Source organism: Conger conger, chromosome 11 (assembly GCF_963514075.1).
Source record: "Conger conger chromosome 11, fConCon1.1, whole genome shotgun sequence".
NCBI classification, from domain to species: Eukaryota; Metazoa; Chordata; class Actinopteri; order Anguilliformes; family Congridae; genus Conger; species Conger conger.
The window spans coordinates 1,345,100-1,366,538 of record NC_083770.1 but is presented as its reverse complement, the minus strand read 5'-3'; the positions used below and the strand labels follow the sequence as shown (position 1 = coordinate 1,366,538).

At 54.4% G+C, this 21,439-nt stretch overlaps 2 protein-coding genes across 3 annotated transcripts in view; one reads left to right on the top strand and one right to left on the bottom strand.

The window, feature by feature from the left end:
• Positions 1-547: 547 nt before the first annotated feature.
• zbtb26 (zinc finger and BTB domain containing 26) overlaps positions 548-21,439 on the bottom strand; it is a 47,129-nt gene continuing 26,237 nt past the window's right edge. The window contains exons 1-2 of one of the 2 annotated variants that reach the window (XM_061261229.1): positions 4,027-4,073; positions 548-2,950 (exon numbers count right to left, since the gene is read on the bottom strand). In XM_061261229.1, coding sequence (XP_061117213.1) covers positions 1,664-2,938 — 1,275 coding nt within the window. In that variant the 5' untranslated portion in view covers positions 2,939-2,950; positions 4,027-4,073 and the 3' untranslated portion in view covers positions 548-1,663. Of the gene's footprint in view, positions 2,951-4,026; positions 4,074-21,439 lie in introns of those variants that run through there. The other variant, XM_061261230.1, reaches the window with a different exon arrangement.
• slc2a8 (solute carrier family 2 member 8) overlaps positions 3,636-21,439 on the top strand; it is a 93,305-nt gene continuing 75,501 nt past the window's right edge. The window contains exon 1 of the mRNA XM_061261227.1: positions 3,636-3,698. The gene's annotated coding sequence lies outside the window, so the exon portion shown is untranslated. The remainder of the gene's footprint in view (positions 3,699-21,439) is intronic.

Here is a 21,439-nt window from a genome sequence, read left to right as displayed (position 1 = left end):
TATGGCACAGTGGACCAACATTTGGAAACTTAAAGAGCTGGACTATTTCACAACTACATTACTGTGAATGTATGTACTCCGAATAGAAAGGGTCTTTCCTTTCAGCCCTCTGAGAAGAGTGAAACATTGCAAACAACCTGAATTAAATTACCCAGTTAGTGATATAATGGCAATGGCAATAGGTCTATTACAACCCAGAGACAAAGATTTATCAACATGGACAGCACACACATTAGACATGATACATTAGACAGAGATAGTATTACATAGTCATAAACAATAATAGCTGGACTGGAGTAAAGATATCAGACATTGCAGGCTCAAGCAGGGCAATCATGGGCTATCAGTTACTGACACAGTAGGTCAGGTGGTAAGAGCAGTCTGGCTTTGTCAAAGTGTCTCTGAGCAAGACGCCTAACCCCTAAATGTTCCTGATGAGCTGGTTGGTACCTGGCATGGCAGCCAATTGCCCTTGGTGTGTGAATGGGTGAATTAGAAGCATCAATTGTACAGTGCTTTGGATGAAGGCGCTATATAAATGCCAGTCATTTACCATTTAACATAATTTAATATGAAAATGGGTGTGCAACATTGTGACAGTTTACGCTTTCCAGGAGTTTCCTGGATTACATGTACACTTCCTTTTCCTGTTATATGCGAAATATTCAAACGCATGTATGAAAAGGCAGAGGAAAAGGTAACCCTAACCTGGTCATCATATAAACTATCTGCTAGCTGTTATTTAAATAATATCATTCTGTATTTAAGGCTATTCCCTGGAAATGAAACAATGTTAATGTTTTTCATGCTCTATTACAACCTTGTGTCATGTGTCACAAATTCTGTTAATAGAAAGGTACTGCACTGATCCTTTGCAATCACACTGCAGGACAGGAACCTTAGATTGAAGAAAAATAAATTTACAACATAGATTGTAGACTGTCCCAGAATCAATCAACATTTGTTCCTAACTTTGATTTATAAATGCAAGTATTTTTTGTCAAACTGTGAACAATATAGTGCTTGTATGTAAATCAAGGTTAAGAGCACATATTTCATTGACTATGGACAGGACTGACTTAGGGGAAGAATAATCGAGAATGATTTGTACAATATTATGAGCCCAATTCCTCCAAACCCTCATATGGTAGCTTCTCATGTTTCTGTCATTCTAGGACAAATCAAATAAGCTATACATCCAGGCCTGTGAGAAAAGTCTTAAAATTTATTTTATAAGGTTTAAATTCAAACACTATAGACACTAATCCAATTATCTCTTTGGAACTGGCTATAAATTAAGGATGAACAATTAAAATGAATAATCTTGACCTTTACCTTTTACATCTGCATTTCTACAAGTATATATTTTAGCATTCTGAAATGTGTTCAAAAATTTAATTTAACGTGAGAAAATGTGCATTTCGTGTAGTTTCTGATCTGCATTCCACTGTAGATAACAGAGACCATGAGCCTCTCAGCAAGAAGACATATTTACATAAACTGAGTCATTGGTACAACAATGGTCAGAGAGCAATAAAAAGCTATTATCATTCAGGTTTGGGTTTCATTTCATGGTTTGGAACCATGAAAACAATATAACATATTATAGCTGGTTAGTGTGCCGTCAGCTGCAAAGATTGATTAAACATAGTGTAGCCCTGAGCTACATGGAATCCCCCATTCCAGCAGGTTTGCGGTCCATACTGCAGTCCTGCAGCCCAAACTCAAAGTCATGAGTGCCATCAAGTACACTGCGTTCTTTGGCATTATCAAAGCTGTTCTTGCCGTGAATCTGTTTGAGATGTTTCCGCAGGACGGGTTTATGAGCGAACACCATGTCACAGTAATTGCAGCGGTGGGGCTTGTCTCCACTGTGCAGATTGAGATGATCTAGCAGTGAGCACTTCTGGGTAAAGGTTTTCCCACAGATCTTACACTGGAAGGGCTTGATCCCAGCATGGACACGCATATGCCGGTGCAAGTTGCCCTTCTGTGTGAAAGTCTTGCCGCACAAAAGGCACATGAAGAGCTTGTGCATCTTGAGGTGGTTGGCGTAGTTCTCCAACTGGCGGAAGACCCGGGCACACTTTGGGCACTGGTGGTACCACTGCAGGCCCTTATCTGTGCTCCTCAAATGTCCCCCAAGGGTGCTTTTCCCTGGGAGAGGGGCTGTAGGGTTAAATGTGTATCCCTGCAAGGGCAATGCATGAGCTTCCCCTGACCGGGTGTCCACCGTGGAGTTGATGAGTGAATGCTGAGGCTCAGCTGACTGCAGGGAGGCAGCAGGACCAGAGCTGGGGAACTGGCCTTGAAGGCTGTCGCATGTTTCTGGCACTCGGTCAGAGACTGATTCTACCTTAACTATGGTGACAGAGCTCTCTTCACCATCAACTTGATCTCTAATCTGTCTAGGAGGGGGAGACTGCGGCTTAACTATCAGTTCATCATCTTTGCCATTGCCCTCCTCTTCATGGTCTGTCTCCACACTGAGAGGTTCCTGCCCACTTTCACGTGATGAGGGTCTAGTAGACTGCACTTCAAGTCCCACATGGGGCTTGATAAATTTACTCAGGGATTGAGTGCACTGTTCCACAATGTGGGCCATCTGCAGGAAACTGGCTACAGTGAGATAATTCACAAGCTCCAGCTCCGGGAATTCCAGAGTCCCTGTGTAGCAGGAGAGAAGCAGCCTTTGCCCAACCTCTGCATCCTGCAGTATTGAGATATGCACCTCCCGGGAGTCCTGAAGGAAAAACTGGTCTCTTAGAAATGGTGATCCAGCTGCAAACACCACCTTATGACCGAGCACCTCCAAATCATTGATCCGTACTGCGACGTCACAGAATCGGCTCTGCCTGCGGAGTGTGTTCATCTTCTGCAGCATGGATTCCCCAAAAGTGGAAAAGTGAAACTGCAGGATAACCTGGTTCTGAGCCATGGTTCACCAGGTCTGTGGGGAACAAATATAACAATTACATGTTGAATTATGTTGTCTGAACAAATTGCACATAATGAGCTGCCAGGTGGCTTATTCTGGTGAAACTATGTTGCAGTATATAATGCCAGAGTTTCAGGCAGCTCATTTCATGTTTTGCAACAGTTCTGTCTGCATATGCTGCACATGTAGTGTACTCCTCCAGTGTAATGACTGTGCAGTTCAACTGGGTTTCTGTGAATTCTAAAAAAGTAGTGGCTGGTAGTACAGGGCTCCTCTGTGCTCCGTGATTTGATGGAAAATGGGCCTATAAGTACAACTTGTCATTCCAAATTAGGAGAAAATAATAGAAATAGGTTAAAGCAACCAATTACTAGCCTACTCATAAAGAAACTACATAATTTACTGGCTTATTGAAGAAAAAAAATTCACGTCGGCCTAGATTAAGATAATATCAGCAGAGTATACATATTATTAATGCACAGCATATTTTAGGGATATTGAAAATTGGAGATAAGTTAATAAATCTGGCGATAAACTTGGGACACATAGCGTACTGCAGGACCACCACCACGCGACCCCGATCCATCCATTAATTCCTCACAACTGCACTACTGTTCGGTATTACAGGGCGTCAATAAACAAATCGTCTTTTAAATTAAGCACACCAATCGATACGAACGCGCTTTGTCGACTACCGGTTGTTTTAGAGCAGTTCAAACGCACGTCCGTCATGCAGGCACACTGAACACAGTCTGTGAAGGTAAATAACTGAATTAACTTGATTAATCAAACCACAGTGTTGGTCTGCATAGCTAGCTAAATGGAAACAATAGTTTTCGATGTCTCAACAGACTCACTTTGTAAGAAGTGCCTTATTTAGTTTGTGTGTTAACTCAAGTAAGCATCCCTGGATTCTGCTATTGTGCAACTGCACTGGACAGGGCGCTCTGAAACCTCTCTGAACAGGCCAAGTGTCCGTATCGTATGTCAACATTTTAACCAATACACGCTTTCCATTGAACGTATATTAGTTCAAGAGCAGTAGCGATTTAAATACTATCTTCATAAACTCGATTTGAATTCATTACCGATTTCTCCAGGTCTCCCGTTCTGAAAATGGCAGATCTTCTGGAGTGTAAAAAGGAGGGGCTACTGGGTGGAATAATCTAGACGAAAAAGTTTAAAGTGATACAGCTGAATTTCTGCAGAGATTCGGAAATGGCGACACAGACTGAAACGCTAACTACAGACATACATAATAATAATAATAATAATAATAATAATAATAATAAATCACAAAAAACTAAGTTTTAAGTGGAATGTTTGCATTTACTGAAAGCCTCAAAAGACAGAAAATGATATTGATCAACCCTAACGCTGACATGAGCCTGCTGTCCATCACGGCATCAGCACCAATCTCTCACAACATGTCAAACAAAAGATTGTTTAAGATTCAAATATCTCAAATAATTCATAATCTTAGAGGAGTGCACTGTAAAGTGGTTTGCTGTCCAAACAGGAGACAGGAATGGTGACGGTTATGATCCCAATCCACTAGGGGTTTTGCTGCAGAAGCCACAGGAGCCAGGGGAGACTTCATCACATAAAAGGCAATCTCTTCCTGGAGGCAGGAGATCTGTCGCTTATCGGGGGGACGCCAGTGAGCGCGTTGGTGTGGAGGGCTTGAGAGAGTGTGGAGGGCTTGAGCGTGTTGGTGTGGAGGGCTTGAGAGCGTTGGGTTGGAGGGCTTGAGAGCGTTGGTGTGGAGGGCTTGAGCGTGTTGGTGTGGAGGGCTTGAGAGAGTGTGGAGGGCTTGAGCGTGTTGGTGTGGAGGGCTTGAGAGAGTGTGGAAGGCTTAAGTGTGTTGGTGTGGAGGGCTTGAGAGAGTGTGGAGGGCTTGAGCGTGTTGGTGTGAAGGGCTTGAGAGAGTGTGGAGGGCTTGAGCATGTTGGTGTGGAGGGCTTGAGCATGTTGGTGTGGAGGGCTTGAGCATGTTGGTGTGGAGGGCTTGAGAGCGTTGGGTTGGAGGGCTTGAGAGCGTTGGTGTGGAGGGCTTGAGAGCGTTGGTGTGGAGGGCTTGAGAGCGTTGGTGTGGAGGGCGTGAGCGTGTTGGTGTGGAGGGCTTGAGAGCGTTGGTGTGGAGGGCTTGTGTGCGTTGGTGTGGAGGGCTTGAGAGCGTTGGTGTGGAGGGCGTGAGCGTGTTGGTGTGGAGGGCTTGAGAGCGTTGGTGTGGAGGGCTTGAAAGAGTGTGGAGGGCTTGAGTGCGTTGGTGTGGAGGGCTTGTGTGCGTTGGTGTGGAGGGCTTGAGCGTGTTGGTGTGGAGGGCTTGAGTGCGTTGGTGTGGAGGGCTTGTGTGCGTTGGTGTCGAGGGCTTGAGCGTGTTGGTGTGGAGGGCTTGAGCATGTTGGTGTGGAGGGCTTGAGACCGTTGGTGTGGAGAGCTTGAGTGTGTTGGTGTGGAGGGCTTGAGAGCGTTGGTGTGGAGGGCTTGAGAGAGTGCGGAGGGCTTGAGAGTGTTGGTGTGGAGGGCTTGAGAGAGTGTGGAGGGCTTGAGCGTGTTGGTGTGGAGGGCTTGAGCATGTTGGTGTGGAGGGCTTGAGCGTGTTGGTGTGGAGGGCTTGAGAGCGTTGGTGTGGAGGGCTTGAGAGAGTGTGGGGGGCTTGAGCGTGTTGGTGTGGAGGGCTTTAACGCGTTGGTGTGGAAGGCTTGAGTGTGTTGGTGTGGAGGGCATGAGAGAGTGTGGAGGGCTTGAGCGTGTTGGTGTGGAGGGCTTGAGCGTGTTGGTGTGGAGGGCTTGAGTGCGTTGGTGTGGAGGGCTTCAGCGGGTTGGTGTGGAGGGCTTGAGAGAGTGTGGTGTGGAGGGCTTGAGAGAGTGTGGTGTGGAGGGCTTGAGAGAGTGTGGAGGGCTTGAGAGCGTTGGTGTGGAGGGCCTGAGTGCGTTGGTGTGGAGGGCTTGAGTGCGTTGGTGTGGAGGGCTTGAGAGAGTGTGGAGGGCTTGAGAGTGTTGGTGTGGAGGGCTTGAGAGAGTGTGGAGGGCTTGAGCGTGTTGGTGTGGAGGGCTTGAGCGTGTTGGTGTGGAGGGCTTGAGAGAGTGTGGGGGGCTTGAGCGTGTTGGTGTGGAGGGCTTGAGAGAGTGTGGAGGGCTTGAGCGTGTTGGTGTGGAGGGCTTGAGTGCGTTGGTGTGGAGGGCTTCAGCGGGTTGGTGTGGAGGGCTTGAGAGAGTGTGGTGTGGAGGGCTTGAAAGAGTGTGGTGTGGAGGGCTTGAGAGAGTGTGGTGTGGAGGGCTTGAGAGAGTGTGGAGGGCTTGAGAGCGTTGGTGTGGAGAGCTTGAGTGCGTTGGTGTGGAGGGCTTGAGTGCGTTGGTGTGGAGGGCTTGAGTGCGTTGGTGTGGAGGGCTTGAGTGCGTTGGTGTGGAGGGCTTGAGTGCGTTGGTGTGGAGGGCTTGAGCGTGTTGGTGTGGAGGGCTTGAGAGTGTTGGTGTGGAGGGCTTGGGAGCGTTGGTGTGGAGGGCTTGAGAGAGTGTGGAGGGCTTGAGAGCATTGGTGTGGAGGGCTTGAGAGAGTGTGGAGGGCTTGAGTGTGTTGGTGTGGAGGGCTTGAGAGAGTGTGGAGGGCTTGAGTGTGTTGGTGTGGAGGGCTTGAGCAGGTTGGTGTGGAGGGCTTGAGCGTGTTGGTGTGGAGGGCTTGAGAGCTTCGGTGTGGAGGGCTTGAGAGAGTGTGGAGGGCTTGAGCGTGTTGGTGTGGAGGGCTGTTGGTGTGGGGCTGCCTGTAGCGTAGTGGTTAAGGTAAATGACTGGGACATGCAAGGTCAGGGGTTCTAATCCCGGTGTAGCCACAATAAGATCCGCACAGCCGTTGGGCCCTTGAGCAAGGCCCTTAACCCTGCATTGCTCCAGGGGAGGACTGTCTCCTGCTTAGTCTAATCAACTGTTCGTCGCTCTGGATAAGAGCGTCTGCCAAATGCCGATAATGTAATGGTGTGGAGGGCTTGAATGTGTTGGTGTGGAGGGCTTGAGAGAGTGTGGAGGGCTTCAGCGTGTTGGTGTGGAGGGCTTGAGTATGTTGGTGTGGAGGGCTACAGCGTGTTGGTGTGGAGGGCATGAGTGCGTTGGTGTGGAGGGCTTGTGAGAGTGTGGAGGGATTGAGCATGTTGGTGTGTCCATCACGGCATCAGCACCAATCTCTCACAACATGTCAAACAAAAGATTGTTTAAGATTCAAATATCTCAAATAATTCATAATCTTAGAGGAGTGCACTGTAAAGTGGTTTGCTGTCCAAACAGGAGACAGGAATGGTGACGGTTATGATCCCAATCCACTAGGGGTTTTGCTGCAGAAGCCACAGGAGCCAGGGGAGACTTCATCACATGAAAGGCAATCTCTTCCTGGAGGCAGGAGATCTGTCGCTTATCGGGGGGACGCCAGTGAGTGCATTGGTGTGGAGGGCTTGAGAGAGTGTGGAGGGCTTGAGCGTGTTGGTGTGGAGGGCTTGAGAGAGTGTGGAAGGCTTAAGTGTGTTGGTGTGGAGGGCTTGAGAGAGTGTGGAGGGCTTGAGCGTGTTGGGTTGGAGGGCTTGAGAGCGTTGGTGTGGAGGGCTTGAGAGCGTTGGTGTGGAGGGCTTGAGAGCGTTGGTGTGGAGGGCTTGAGAGCGTTGGTGTGGAGGGCGTGAGCGTGTTGGTGTGGAGGGCTTGAGAGCGTTGGTGTGGAGGGCTTGTGTGCGTTGGTGTGGAGGGCTTGAGAGCGTTGGTGTGGAGGGCGTGAGCGTGTTGGTGTGGAGGGCTTGAGAGCGTTGGTGTGGAGGGCTTGAAAGAGTGTGGAGGGCTTGAGTGCGTTGGTGTGGAGGGCTTGTGTGCGTTGGTGTGGAGGGCTTGAGCGTGTTGGTGTGGAGGGCTTGAGTGCGTTGGTGTGGAGGGCTTGTGTGCGTTGGTGTCGAGGGCTTGAGCGTGTTGGTGTGGAGGGCTTGAGCATGTTGGTGTGGAGGGCTTGAGACCGTTGGTGTGGAGAGCTTGAGTGTGTTGGTGTGGAGGGCTTGAGAGCGTTGGTGTGGAGGGCTTGAGAGAGTGCGGAGGGCTTGAGAGTGTTGGTGTGGAGGGCTTGAGAGAGTGTGGAGGGCTTGAGCGTGTTGGTGTGGAGGGCTTGAGCATGTTGGTGTGGAGGGCTTGAGCGTGTTGGTGTGGAGGGCTTGAGAGAGTGTGGGGGGCTTGAGCGTGTTGGTGTGGAGGGCTTGAGAGAGTGTGGAGGGCTTGAGTGTGTTGGTGTGGAGGGCTTGAGTGCGTTGGTGTGGAGGGCTTCAGCGGGTTGGTGTGGAGGGCTTGAGAGAGTGTGGTGTGGAGGGCTTGAAAGAGTGTGGTGTGGAGGGCTTGAAAGAGTGTGGTGTGGAGGGCTTGAGAGAGTGTGGTGTGGAGGGCTTGAGAGAGTGTGGAGGGCTTGAGAGCGTTGGTGTGGAGAGCTTGAGTGCGTTGGTGTGGAGGGCTTGAGTGCGTTGGTGTGGAGGGCTTGAGTGCGTTGGTGTGGAGGGCTTGAGTGCGTTGGTGTGGAGGGCTTGAGTGCGTTGGTGTGGAGGGCTTGAGCGTGTTGGTGTGGAGGGCTTGAGAGTGTTGGTGTGGAGGGCTTGGGAGCGTTGGTGTGGAGGGCTTGAGAGAGTGTGGAGGGCTTGAGAGCATTGGTGTGGAGGGCTTGAGAGAGTGTGGAGGGCTTGAGTGTGTTGGTGTGGAGGGCTTGAGAGAGTGTGGAGGGCTTGAGTGTGTTGGTGTGGAGGGCTTGAGCAGGTTGGTGTGGAGGGCTTGAGCGTGTTGGTGTGGAGGGCTTGAGAGCTTCGGTGTGGAGGGCTTGAGAGAGTGTGGAGGGCTTGAGCGTGTTGGTGTGGAGGGCTGTTGGTGTGGGGCTGCCTGTAGCGTAGTGGTTAAGGTAAATGACTGGGACATGCAAGGTCAGGGGTTCTAATCCCGGTGTAGCCACAATAAGATCCGCACAGCCGTTGGGCCCTTGAGCAAGGCCCTTAACCCTGCATTGCTCCAGGGGAGGACTGTCTCCTGCTTAGTCTAATCAACTGTTCGTCGCTCTGGATAAGAGCGTCTGCCAAATGCCGATAATGTAATGGTGTGGAGGGCTTGAATGTGTTGGTGTGGAGGGCTTGAGAGAGTGTGGAGGGCTTCAGCGTGTTGGTGTGGAGGGCTTGAGTATGTTGGTGTGGAGGGCTACAGCGTGTTGGTGTGGAGGGCATGAGTGCGTTGGTGTGGAGGGCTTGTGAGAGTGTGGAGGGATTGAGCATGTTGGTGTGTCCATCACGGCATCAGCACCAATCTCTCACAACATGTCAAACAAAAGATTGTTTAAGATTCAAATATCTCAAATAATTCATAATCTTAGAGGAGTGCACTGTAAAGTGGTTTGCTGTCCAAACAGGAGACAGGAATGGTGACGGTTATGATCCCAATCCACTAGGGGTTTTGCTGCAGAAGCCACAGGAGCCAGGGGAGACTTCATCACATAAAAGGCAATCTCTTCCTGGAGGCAGGAGATCTGTCGCTTATCGGGGGGACGCCAGTGAGTGCATTGGTGTGGAGGGCTTGAGAGAGTGTGGAGGGCTTGAGCGTGTTGGTGTGGAGGGCTTGAGAGAGTGTGGAAGGCTTAAGTGTGTTGGTGTGGAGGGCTTGAGAGAGTGTGGAGGGCTTGAGCGTGTTGGTGTGAAGGGCTTGAGAGAGTGTGGAGGGCTTGAGCATGTTGGTGTGGAGGGCTTGAGCATGTTGGTGTGGAGGGCTTGAGAGCGTTGGGTTGGAGGGCTTGAGAGCGTTGGTGTGGAGGGCTTGAGAGCGTTGGTGTGGAGGGCTTGAGAGCGTTGGTGTGGAGGGCGTGAGCGTGTTGGTGTGGAGGGCTTGAGAGCGTTGGTGTGGAGGGCTTGTGTGCGTTGGTGTGGAGGGCTTGAGAGCGTTGGTGTGGAGGGCGTGAGCGTGTTGGTGTGGAGGGCTTGAGAGCGTTGGTGTGGAGGGCTTGAAAGAGTGTGGAGGGCTTGAGTGCGTTGGTGTGGAGGGCTTGTGTGCGTTGGTGTGGAGGGCTTGAGCGTGTTGGTGTGGAGGGCTTGAGTGCGTTGGTGTGGAGGGCTTGTGTGCGTTGGTGTTGAGGGCTTGAGCGTGTTGGTGTGGAGGGCTTGAGCATGTTGGTGTGGAGGGCTTGAGACCGTTGGTGTGGAGAGCTTGAGTGTGTTGGTGTGGAGGGCTTGAGAGCGTTGGTGTGGAGGGCTTGAGAGAGTGCGGAGGGCTTGAGAGTGTTGGTGTGGAGGGCTTGAGAGAGTGTGGAGGGCTTGAGCGTGTTGGTGTGGAGGGCTTGAGCATGTTGGTGTGGAGGGCTTGAGCGTGTTGGTGTGGAGGGCTTGAGAGCGTTGGTGTGGAGGGCTTGAGAGAGTGTGGGGGGCTTGAGCGTGTTGGTGTGGAGGGCTTGAACGCGTTGGTGTGGAAGGCTTGAGTCTGTTGGTGTGGAGGGCATGAGAGAGTGTGGAGGGCTTGAGCGTGTTGGTGTGGAGGGCTTGAGCGTGTTGGTGTGGAGGGCTTGAGTGCGTTGGTGTGGAGGGCTTCAGCGGGTTGGTGTGGAGGGCTTGAGAGAGTGTGGTGTGGAGGGCTTGAGAGAGTGTGGTGTGGAGGGCTTGAGAGAGTGTGGAGGGCTTGAGAGCGTTGGTGTGGAGGGCTTGAGTGCGTTGGTGTGGAGGGCTTGAGTGCGTTGGTGTGGAGGGCTTGAGAGAGTGTGGAGGGCTTGAGAGTGTTGGTGTGGAGGGCTTGAGAGAGTGTGGAGGGCTTGAGCGTGTTGGTGTGGAGGGCTTGAGCATGTTGGTGTGGAGGGCTTGAGCGTGTTGGTGTGGAGGGCTTGAGAGAGTGTGGGGGGCTTGAGCGTGTTGGTGTGGAGGGCTTGAGAGAGTGTGGAGGGCTTGAGCGTGTTGGTGTGGAGGGCTTGAGTGCGTTGGTGTGGAGGGCTTCAGCAGGTTGGTGTGGAGGGCTTGAGAGAGTGTGGTGTGGAGGGCTTGAAAGAGTGTGGTGTGGAGGGCTTGAAAGAGTGTGGTGTGGAGGGCTTGAGAGAGTGTGGTGTGGAGGGCTTGAGAGAGTGTGGAGGGCTTGAGAGCGTTGGTGTGGAGAGCTTGAGTGCGTTGGTGTGGAGGGCTTGAGTGCGTTGGTGTGGAGGGCTTGAGTGCGTTGGTGTGGAGGGCTTGAGTGCGTTGGTGTGGAGGGCTTGAGTGCGTTGGTGTGGAGGGCTTGAGCGTGTTGGTGTGGAGGGCTTGAGAGTGTTGGTGTGGAGGGCTTGGGAGCGTTGGTGTGGAGGGCTTGAGAGAGTGTGGAGGGCTTGAGAGCATTGGTGTGGAGGGCTTGAGAGAGTGTGGAGGGCTTGAGTGTGTTGGTGTGGAGGGCTTGAGAGAGTGTGGAGGGCTTGAGTGTGTTGGTGTGGAGGGCTTGAGCAGGTTGGTGTGGAGGGCTTGAGCGTGTTGGTGTGGAGGGCTTGAGAGCTTCGGTGTGGAGGGCTTGAGAGAGTGTGGAGGGCTTGAGCGTGTTGGTGTGGAGGGCTGTTGGTGTGGGGCTGCCTGTAGCGTAGTGGTTAAGGTAAATGACTGGGACATGCAAGGTCAGGGGTTCTAATCCCGGTGTAGCCACAATAAGATCCGCACAGCCGTTGGGCCCTTGAGCAAGGCCCTTAACCCTGCATTGCTCCAGGGGAGGACTGTCTCCTGCTTAGTCTAATCAACTGTTCGTCGCTCTGGATAAGAGCGTCTGCCAAATGCCGATAATGTAATGGTGTGGAGGGCTTGAATGTGTTGGTGTGGAGGGCTTGAGAGAGTGTGGAGGGCTTCAGCGTGTTGGTGTGGAGGGCTTGAGTATGTTGGTGTGGAGGGCTACAGCGTGTTGGTGTGGAGGGCATGAGTGCGTTGGTGTGGAGGGCTTGTGAGAGTGTGGAGGGATTGAGCATGTTGGTGTGGATGGCTTGAGCGTGTTGGTGTGGAGGGCATGAGTGCGTTGGTGTGGAAGGCTTGAGTGTGTTGGTGTGGAGGGCTTGAACGCGTTGGTGTGGAGGGCTTGAGAGAGTGTGGAGGGCTTGAGCGTGTTGGTGTGGAGGGCTTGAGTGTGTTGGTGTGGAAGGCTTGAGTGTGTTGGTGTGGAGGGCTTGAGTGAGTGTGGAGGGCTTGAGAGAGTGTGGGGGGCTTGAGTGTGTTGGTGTGGAGGGCTTGAGTGTGTTGGTGTGGAGGGCTTGAGTGCGTTGGTGTGGAGGGCTTGGACGCGTTGGTGTGGATTGCTTGAGAGAGTGTGGAGGGCTTGAGCATGTTGGTGTGGAGGGCTTGAGAGAGTGTGGGGGGCCTGAGCGTGTTGGTGTGGAGGGGTTGAACGTGCTGGTGTGGAGGGCTTGAGCGCGTTGGTGTGGAGGGCTTGAGCGTGTTGGTGTGGAGGGCTTGAGTGTGTAGGTGTGGAAGGCTTGAGTGTGTTGGTGTGGAGGGCTTGAGAGAGTGTGGAGGGCTTGAGCGTGTTGGTGTGGAGGGCTTGAGCGTGTTGGTGTGGAGGGCTTGAGTGTGTTGTTGTGGAGGGCATGAGCGTGTTGGTGTGGAGGGCTTGAGAGCATTGGTGTGGAGGGCTTGAGAGAGTGTGGAGGGCTTGAGTGTGTTGGTGTGCAGGGCTTGAGAGAGTGTGGAGGGCTTGAGCGTGTTGGTGTGGAGGGCTTGAGCATGTTGGTGTGGAGGGCTTGAGAGCTTTGGTGTGGAGGGCTTGAGAGCGTTGGTGTGGAGGGCTTCAGCGGGTTGGTGTGGAGGGCTTGAGAGAGTGTGGAGGGCTTGAGCATGTTGGTGAGGAGGGCTTGAGCGTGTTGGTGTGGAGGGCTTGAGCATGTTGGTCTGGAGGGCTTGAGAGAGTGTGGTGTGGAGGGCTTGAGAGCATTGGTGTGGAGGCCTTGAGTGCGTTGGTGTGGAGGACTTGAGCGTGTTGGTGTGGAGGGCTTGAGTGCGTTGTTGTGGAAGGCTTGAACGCGTTGGTGTGGAGGGCTTGAGTGTGTTGGTGTGGAAGGCTTGAGTGTGTTGGTGTGGAGGGCTTGAGTGCGTTGGTGTGGAGGGCTTGAACGCGTTGGTGTGGAGGGCTTGAGCGTGTTGGTGTGGAGGGCTTGAGTGTGTAGGTGTGGAAGGCTTGAGTGTGTTGGTGTGGAGGGCTTGAGAGAGTGTGGAGGGCTTGAGCGTGTTGGTGTGGAGGGCTTGAGCGTGTTGGTGTGGAGGGCTTGAGTGTGTTGGTGTGGAGGGCATGAGCGTGTTGGTGTGGAGGGCTTGAGAGCATTGGTGTGGAGGGCTTGACAGAGTGTGGAGGGCTTGAGAGCGTTGGTGTGGAGGGCTTGAGAGAGTGTGGAGGGCTTGAGTGTGTTGGTGTGCAGGGCTTGAGAGAGTGTGGAGGGCTTGAGCGTGTTGGTGTGGAGGGCTTGAGCATGTTGGTGTGGAGGGCTTGAGAGCTTTGGTGTGGAGGGCTTGAGAGCGTTGGTGTGGAGGGCTTCAGCGGGTTGGTGTGGAGGGCTTGAGAGAGTGTGGAGGGCTTGAGCATGTTGGTGAGGAGGGCTTGAGCGTGTTGGTGTGGAGGGCTTGAGCATGTTGGTCTGGAGGGCTTGAGAGAGTGTGGTGTGGAGGGCTTGAGAGCATTGGTGTGGAGGCCTTGAGTGCGTTGGTGTGGAGGACTTGAGCGTGTTGGTGTGGAGGGCTTGAGTGCGTTGTTGTGGAAGGCTTGAACGCGTTGGTGTGGAGGGCTTGAGTGTGTTGGTGTGGAAGGCTTGAGTGTGTTGGTGTGGAGGGCTTGAGTGCGTTGGTGTGGAGGGCTTCAGCGGGTTGGTGTGGAGGGCTTGAGTGAGTGTGGAGGGCTTGAGAGAGTGTGGGGGGCTTGAGTGTGTTGGTGTGGAGGGCTTGAGTGCGTTGGTGTGGAGGGCTTCAGCGGGTAGGTATGGAGGGCTTGGACGCGTTGGTGTGGATTGCTTGAGAGAGTGTGGAGGGCTTGAGCATGTTGGTGTGGAGGGCTTGAGCATGTTGGTGTGGAGGGCATGAGCGTGTTGGTGTGGAGGGGTTGAACGTGCTGGTGTGGAGGGCTTGAGCGCGTTGGTGTGGATGGCTTGAGTGTGTTGGTGTGGAGGGCTTGAGTGCGTTGGTGTGGAGGGCTTGAGTGCGTTGGTGTGGAGGGCTTGAGTGCGTTGGTGTGGAGGGCTTGAGCGTGTTGGTGTGGAGGGCTTGAGAGTGTTGGTGTGGAGGGCTTGGGAGCGTTGGTGTGGAGGGCTTGAGAGAGTGTGGAGGGCTTGAGAGCATTGGTGTGGAGGGCTTGAGAGAGTGTGGAGGGCTTGAGTGTGTTGGTGTGGAGGGCTTGAGAGAGTGTGGAGGGCTTGAGTGTGTTGGTGTGGAGGGCTTGAGCAGGTTGGTGTGGAGGGCTTGAGCGTGTTGGTGTGGAGGGCTTGAGAGCTTCGGTGTGGAGGGCTTGAGAGAGTGTGGAGGGCTTGAGCGTGTTGGTGTGGAGGGCTGTTGGTGTGGGGCTGCCTGTAGCGTAGTGGTTAAGGTAAATGACTGGGACATGCAAGGTCAGGGGTTCTAATCCCGGTGTAGCCACAATAAGATCCGCACAGCCGTTGGGCCCTTGAGCAAGGCCCTTAACCCTGCATTGCTCCAGGGGAGGACTGTCTCCTGCTTAGTCTAATCAACTGTTCGTCGCTCTGGATAAGAGCGTCTGCCAAATGCCGATAATGTAATGGTGTGGAGGGCTTGAATGTGTTGGTGTGGAGGGCTTGAGAGAGTGTGGAGGGCTTCAGCGTGTTGGTGTGGAGGGCTTGAGTATGTTGGTGTGGAGGGCTACAGCGTGTTGGTGTGGAGGGCATGAGTGCGTTGGTGTGGAGGGCTTGTGAGAGTGTGGAGGGATTGAGCATGTTGGTGTGTCCATCACGGCATCAGCACCAATCTCTCACAACATGTCAAACAAAAGATTGTTTAAGATTCAAATATCTCAAATAATTCATAATCTTAGAGGAGTGCACTGTAAAGTGGTTTGCTGTCCAAACAGGAGACAGGAATGGTGACGGTTATGATCCCAATCCACTAGGGGTTTTGCTGCAGAAGCCACAGGAGCCAGGGGAGACTTCATCACATAAAAGGCAATCTCTTCCTGGAGGCAGGAGATCTGTCGCTTATCGGGGGGACGCCAGTGAGTGCATTGGTGTGGAGGGCTTGAGAGAGTGTGGAGGGCTTGAGCGTGTTGGTGTGGAGGGCTTGAGAGAGTGTGGAAGGCTTAAGTGTGTTGGTGTGGAGGGCTTGAGAGAGTGTGGAGGGCTTGAGCGTGTTGGTGTGAAGGGCTTGAGAGAGTGTGGAGGGCTTGAGCATGTTGGTGTGGAGGGCTTGAGCATGTTGGTGTGGAGGGCTTGAGAGCGTTGGGTTGGAGGGCTTGAGAGCGTTGGTGTGGAGGGCTTGAGAGCGTTGGTGTGGAGGGCTTGAGAGCGTTGGTGTGGAGGGCGTGAGCGTGTTGGTGTGGAGGGCTTGAGAGCGTTGGTGTGGAGGGCTTGTGTGCGTTGGTGTGGAGGGCTTGAGAGCGTTGGTGTGGAGGGCGTGAGCGTGTTGGTGTGGAGGGCTTGAGAGCGTTGGTGTGGAGGGCTTGAAAGAGTGTGGAGGGCTTGAGTGCGTTGGTGTGGAGGGCTTGTGTGCGTTGGTGTGGAGGGCTTGAGCGTGTTGGTGTGGAGGGCTTGAGTGCGTTGGTGTGGAGGGCTTGTGTGCGTTGGTGTTGAGGGCTTGAGCGTGTTGGTGTGGAGGGCTTGAGCATGTTGGTGTGGAGGGCTTGAGACCGTTGGTGTGGAGAGCTTGAGTGTGTTGGTGTGGAGGGCTTGAGAGCGTTGGTGTGGAGGGCTTGAGAGAGTGCGGAGGGCTTGAGAGTGTTGGTGTGGAGGGCTTGAGAGAGTGTGGAGGGCTTGAGCGTGTTGGTGTGGAGGGCTTGAGCATGTTGGTGTGGAGGGCTTGAGCGTGTTGGTGTGGAGGGCTTGAGAGCGTTGGTGTGGAGGGCTTGAGAGAGTGTGGGGGGCTTGAGCGTGTTGGTGTGGAGGGCTTGAACGCGTTGGTGTGGAAGGCTTGAGTCTGTTGGTGTGGAGGGCATGAGAGAGTGTGGAGGGCTTGAGCGTGTTGGTGTGGAGGGCTTGAGCGTGTTGGTGTGGAGGGCTTGAGTGCGTTGGTGTGGAGGGCTTCAGCGGGTTGGTGTGGAGGGCTTGAGAGAGTGTGGTGTGGAGGGCTTGAGAGAGTGTGGTGTGGAGGGCTTGAGAGAGTGTGGAGGGCTTGAGAGCGTTGGTGTGGAGGGCTTGAGTGCGTTGGTGTGGAGGGCTTGAGTGCGTTGGTGTGGAGGGCTTGAGAGAGTGTGGAGGGCTTGAGAGTGTTGGTGTGGAGGGCTTGAGAGAGTGTGGAGGGCTTGAGCGTGTTGGTGTGGAGGGCTTGAGCATGTTGGTGTGGAGGGCTTGAGCGTGTTGGTGTGGAGGGCTTGAGAGAGTGTGGGGGGCTTGAGCGTGTTGGTGTGGAGGGCTTGAGAGAGTGTGGAGGGCTTGAGCGTGTTGGTGTGGAGGGCTTGAGTGCGTTGGTGTGGAGGGCTTCAGCAGGTTGGTGTGGAGGGCTTGAGAGAGTGTGGTGTGGAGGGCTTGAAAGAGTGTGGTGTGGAGGGCTTGAAAGAGTGTGGTGTGGAGGGCTTGAGAGAGTGTGGTGTGGAGGGCTTGAGAGAGTGTGGAGGGCTTGAGAGCGTTGGTGTGGAGAGCTTGAGTGCGTTGGTGTGGAGGGCTTGAGTGCGTTGGTGTGGAGGGCTTGAGTGCGTTGGTGTGGAGGGCTTGAGTGCGTTGGTGTGGAGGGCTTGAGTGCGTTGGTGTGGAGGGCTTGAGCGTGTTGGTGTGGAGGGCTTGAGAGTGTTGGTGTGGAGGGCTTGGGAGCGTTGGTGTGGAGGGCTTGAGAGAGTGTGGAGGGCTTGAGAGCATTGGTGTGGAGGGCTTGAGAGAGTGTGGAGGGCTTGAGTGTGTTGGTGTGGAGGGCTTGAGAGAGTGTGGAGGGCTTGAGTGTGTTGGTGTGGAGGGCTTGAGCAGGTTGGTGTGGAGGGCTTGAGCGTGTTGGTGTGGAGGGCTTGAGAGCTTCGGTGTGGAGGGCTTGAGAGAGTGTGGAGGGCTTGAGCGTGTTGGTGTGGAGGGCTGTTGGTGTGGGGCTGCCTGTAGCGTAGTGGTTAAGGTAAATGACTGGGACATGCAAGGTCAGGGGTTCTAATCCCGGTGTAGCCACAATAAGATCCGCACAGCCGTTGGGCCCTTGAGCAAGGCCCTTAACCCTGCATTGCTCCAGGGGAGGACTGTCTCCTGCTTAGTCTAATCAACTGTTCGTCGCTCTGGATAAGAGCGTCTGCCAAATGCCGATAATGTAATGGTGTGGAGGGCTTGAATGTGTTGGTGTGGAGGGCTTGAGAGAGTGTGGAGGGCTTCAGCGTGTTGGTGTGGAGGGCTTGAGTATGTTGGTGTGGAGGGCTACAGCGTGTTGGTGTGGAGGGCATGAGTGCGTTGGTGTGGAGGGCTTGTGAGAGTGTGGAGGGATTGAGCATGTTGGTGTGGATGGCTTGAGCGTGTTGGTGTGGAGGGCATGAGTGCGTTGGTGTGGAAGGCTTGAGTGTGTTGGTGTGGAGGGCTTGAACGCGTTGGTGTGGAGGGCTTGAGAGAGTGTGGAGGGCTTGAGCGTGTTGGTGTGGAGGGCTTGAGTGTGTTGGTGTGGAAGGCTTGAGTGTGTTGGTGTGGAGGGCTTGAGTGAGTGTGGAGGGCTTGAGAGAGTGTGGGGGGCTTGAGTGTGTTGGTGTGGAGGGCTTGAGTGTGTTGGTGTGGAGGGCTTGAGTGCGTTGGTGTGGAGGGCTTGGACGCGTTGGTGTGGATTGCTTGAGAGAGTGTGGAGGGCTTGAGCATGTTGGTGTGGAGGGCTTGAGAGAGTGTGGGGGGCCTGAGCGTGTTGGTGTGGAGGGGTTGAACGTGCTGGTGTGGAGGGCTTGAGCGCGTTGGTGTGGAGGGCTTGAGCGTGTTGGTGTGGAGGGCTTGAGTGTGTAGGTGTGGAAGGCTTGAGTGTGTTGGTGTGGAGGGCTTGAGAGAGTGTGGAGGGCTTGAGCGTGTTGGTGTGGAGGGCTTGAGCGTGTTGGTGTGGAGGGCTTGAGTGTGTTGTTGTGGAGGGCATGAGCGTGTTGGTGTGGAGGGCTTGAGAGCATTGGTGTGGAGGGCTTGAGAGAGTGTGGAGGGCTTGAGTGTGTTGGTGTGCAGGGCTTGAGAGAGTGTGGAGGGCTTGAGCGTGTTGGTGTGGAGGGCTTGAGCATGTTGGTGTGGAGGGCTTGAGAGCTTTGGTGTGGAGGGCTTGAGAGCGTTGGTGTGGAGGGCTTCAGCGGGTTGGTGTGGAGGGCTTGAGAGAGTGTGGAGGGCTTGAGCATGTTGGTGAGGAGGGCTTGAGCGTGTTGGTGTGGAGGGCTTGAGCATGTTGGTCTGGAGGGCTTGAGAGAGTGTGGTGTGGAGGGCTTGAGAGCATTGGTGTGGAGGCCTTGAGTGCGTTGGTGTGGAGGACTTGAGCGTGTTGGTGTGGAGGGCTTGAGTGCGTTGTTGTGGAAGGCTTGAACGCGTTGGTGTGGAGGGCTTGAGTGTGTTGGTGTGGAAGGCTTGAGTGTGTTGGTGTGGAGGGCTTGAGAGAGTGTGGTGTGGAGGGCTTGAACGCGTTGGTGTGGAGGGCTTGAGCGTGTTGGTGTGGAGGGCTTGAGTGTGTAGGTGTGGAAGGCTTGAGTGTGTTGGTGTGGAGGGCTTGAGAGAGTGTGGAGGGCTTGAGCGTGTTGGTGTGGAGGGCTTGAGCGTGTTGGTGTGGAGGGCTTGAGTGTGTTGGTGTGGAGGGCATGAGCGTGTTGGTGTGGAGGGCTTGAGAGCATTGGTGTGGAGGGCTTGACAGAGTGTGGAGGGCTTGAGAGCGTTGGTGTGGAGGGCTTGAGAGAGTGTGGAGGGCTTGAGTGTGTTGGTGTGCAGGGCTTGAGAGAGTGTGGAGGGCTTGAGCGTGTTGGTGTGGAGGGCTTGAGCATGTTGGTGTGGAGGGCTTGAGAGCTTTGGTGTGGAGGGCTTGAGAGCGTTGGTGTGGAGGGCTTCAGCGGGTTGGTGTGGAGGGCTTGAGAGAGTGTGGAGGGCTTGAGCATGTTGGTGAGGAGGGCTTGAGCGTGTTGGTGTGGAGGGCTTGAGCATGTTGGTCTGGAGGGCTTGAGAGAGTGTGGTGTGGAGGGCTTGAGAGCATTGGTGTGGAGGCCTTGAGTGCGTTGGTGTGGAGGACTTGAGCGTGTTGGTGTGGAGGGCTTGAGTGCGTTGTTGTGGAAGGCTTGAACGCGTTGGTGTGGAGGGCTTGAGTGTGTTGGTGTGGAAGGCTTGAGTGTGTTGGTGTGGAGGGCTTGAGTGCGTTGGTGTGGAGGGCTTCAGCGGGTTGGTGTGGAGGGCTTGAGTGAGTGTGGAGGGCTTGAGAGAGTGTGGGGGGCTTGAGTGTGTTGGTGTGGAGGGTTTGAGTGCGTTGGTGTGGAGGGCTTCAGCGGGTAGGTATGGAGGGCTTGGACGCGTTGGTGTGGATTGCTTGAGAGAGTGTGGAGGGCTTGAGCATGTTGGTGTGGAGGGCTTGAGCATGTTGGTGTGGAGGGCATGAGCGTGTTGGTGTGGAGGGGTTGAACGTGCTGGTGTGGAGGGCTTGAGCGCGTTGGTGTGGAGGGCTTGAGTGTGTTGGTGTGGAGGGCTTGAGAGTGTGGAGGGCTTGAGTGTGTTGGTGTGGAGGGCTTGAGTGTGTTGATGTGGAGGGTTTGAACGTGTTGGTGTGGAGGGCCTGAGAGAGTGTGGAGGGCTTGAGAGCGTTGGTGTGGAGGGCTTGAGAGCGTTGGTGTGGAGGGCCTGAGTGCGTTGGTGTGGAGGGCTTGAGTGCGTTGGTGTGGAGGGCTTGTGTGCGTTGGTGTGGAGGGCTTGAACGCGTTGGTGTGGAGGGCTTGAGTGTGTTGTTGTGGAGGGCTTGATGGTGTTGGTGTGGAGGGCTTGAGTGCGTTCGTGTGGAGGGCTTCAGCGGGTTGGTGTGGAGGGCTTCAGCGTGTTGGTGTGGAGGGCTTGAGCATGTTGGTGTGGAGGGCTTGAGCATGTTGGTGTGGAGGGCTTGAGAGCATTGGTGTGGAGGGCTTGAGAGAGTGTGGAGGGCTTGAGCGTGTTGGTGTGGAGGGCTTGAGTGTGTTGGTGTGGAAGGCTTGAGTGTGTTGGTGTGGAAGGCTTGAGTGTGTTCGTGTGGAGGGCTTGAGAGAGTGGGGAGGGCTTGAGCGTGTTGGTGTGGAGGGCTTGAGCGTGTTGGTTTGGAGGGCTAGAGTGTGTTGGTGTGGAGGGCATGAGCGTGTTGGTGTGGAGGGCTTGAGAGCATTGGTGTGGAGGGCTTGACAGAGTGTGGAGGGCTTGAGAGCGTTGGTGTGGAGGGCTTGAGAGAGTGTGGAGGGCTTGAGTGTGTTGGTGTGCAGGGCTTGAGAGAGTGTGGAGGGCTTGAGCGTGTTGGTGTGGAGGGCTTGAGCATGTTGGTGTGGAGGGCTTGAGAGCTTTGGTGTGGAGGGCTTGAGAGCGTTGGTGTGGAGGGCTTCAGCGGGTTGGTGTGGAGGGCTTGAGAGAGTGTGGAGGGCTTGAGCATGTTGGTGAGGAGGGCTTGAGCGTGTTGGTGTGGAGGGCTTGAGCATGTTGGTCTGGAGGGCTTGAGAGAGTGTGGTGTGGAGGGCTTGAGAGCATTGGTGTGGAGGCCTTGAGTGCGTTGGTGTGGAGGACTTGAGCGTGTTGGTGTGGAGGGCTTGAGTGCGTTGTTGTGGAAGGCTTGAACGCGTTGGTGTGGAGGGCTTGAGTGTGTTGGTGTGGAAGGCTTGAGTGTGTTGGTGTGGAGGGCTTGAGAGAGTGTGGTGTGGAGGGCTTGAACGCGTTGGTGTGGAGGGCTTGAGCGTGTTGGTGTGGAGGGCTTGAGTGTGTAGGTGTGGAAGGCTTGAGTGTGTTGGTGTGGAGGGCTTGAGAGAGTGTGGAGGGCTTGAGCGTGTTGGTGTGGAGGGCTTGAGCGTGTTGGTGTGGAGGGCTTGAGTGTGTTGGTGTGGAGGGCATGAGCGTGTTGGTGTGGAGGGCTTGAGAGCATTGGTGTGGAGGGCTTGACAGAGTGTGGAGGGCTTGAGAGCGTTGGTGTGGAGGGCTTGAGAGAGTGTGGAGGGCTTGAGTGTGTTGGTGTGCAGGGCTTGAGAGAGTGTGGAGGGCTTGAGCGTGTTGGTGTGGAGGGCTTGAGCATGTTGGTGTGGAGGGCTTGAGAGCTTTGGTGTGGAGGGCTTGAGAGCGTTGGTGTGGAGGGCTTCAGCGGGTTGGTGTGGAGGGCTTGAGAGAGTGTGGAGGGCTTGAGCATGTTGGTGAGGAGGGCTTGAGCGTGTTGGTGTGGAGGGCTTGAGCATGTTGGTCTGGAGGGCTTGAGAGAGTGTGGTGTGGAGGGCTTG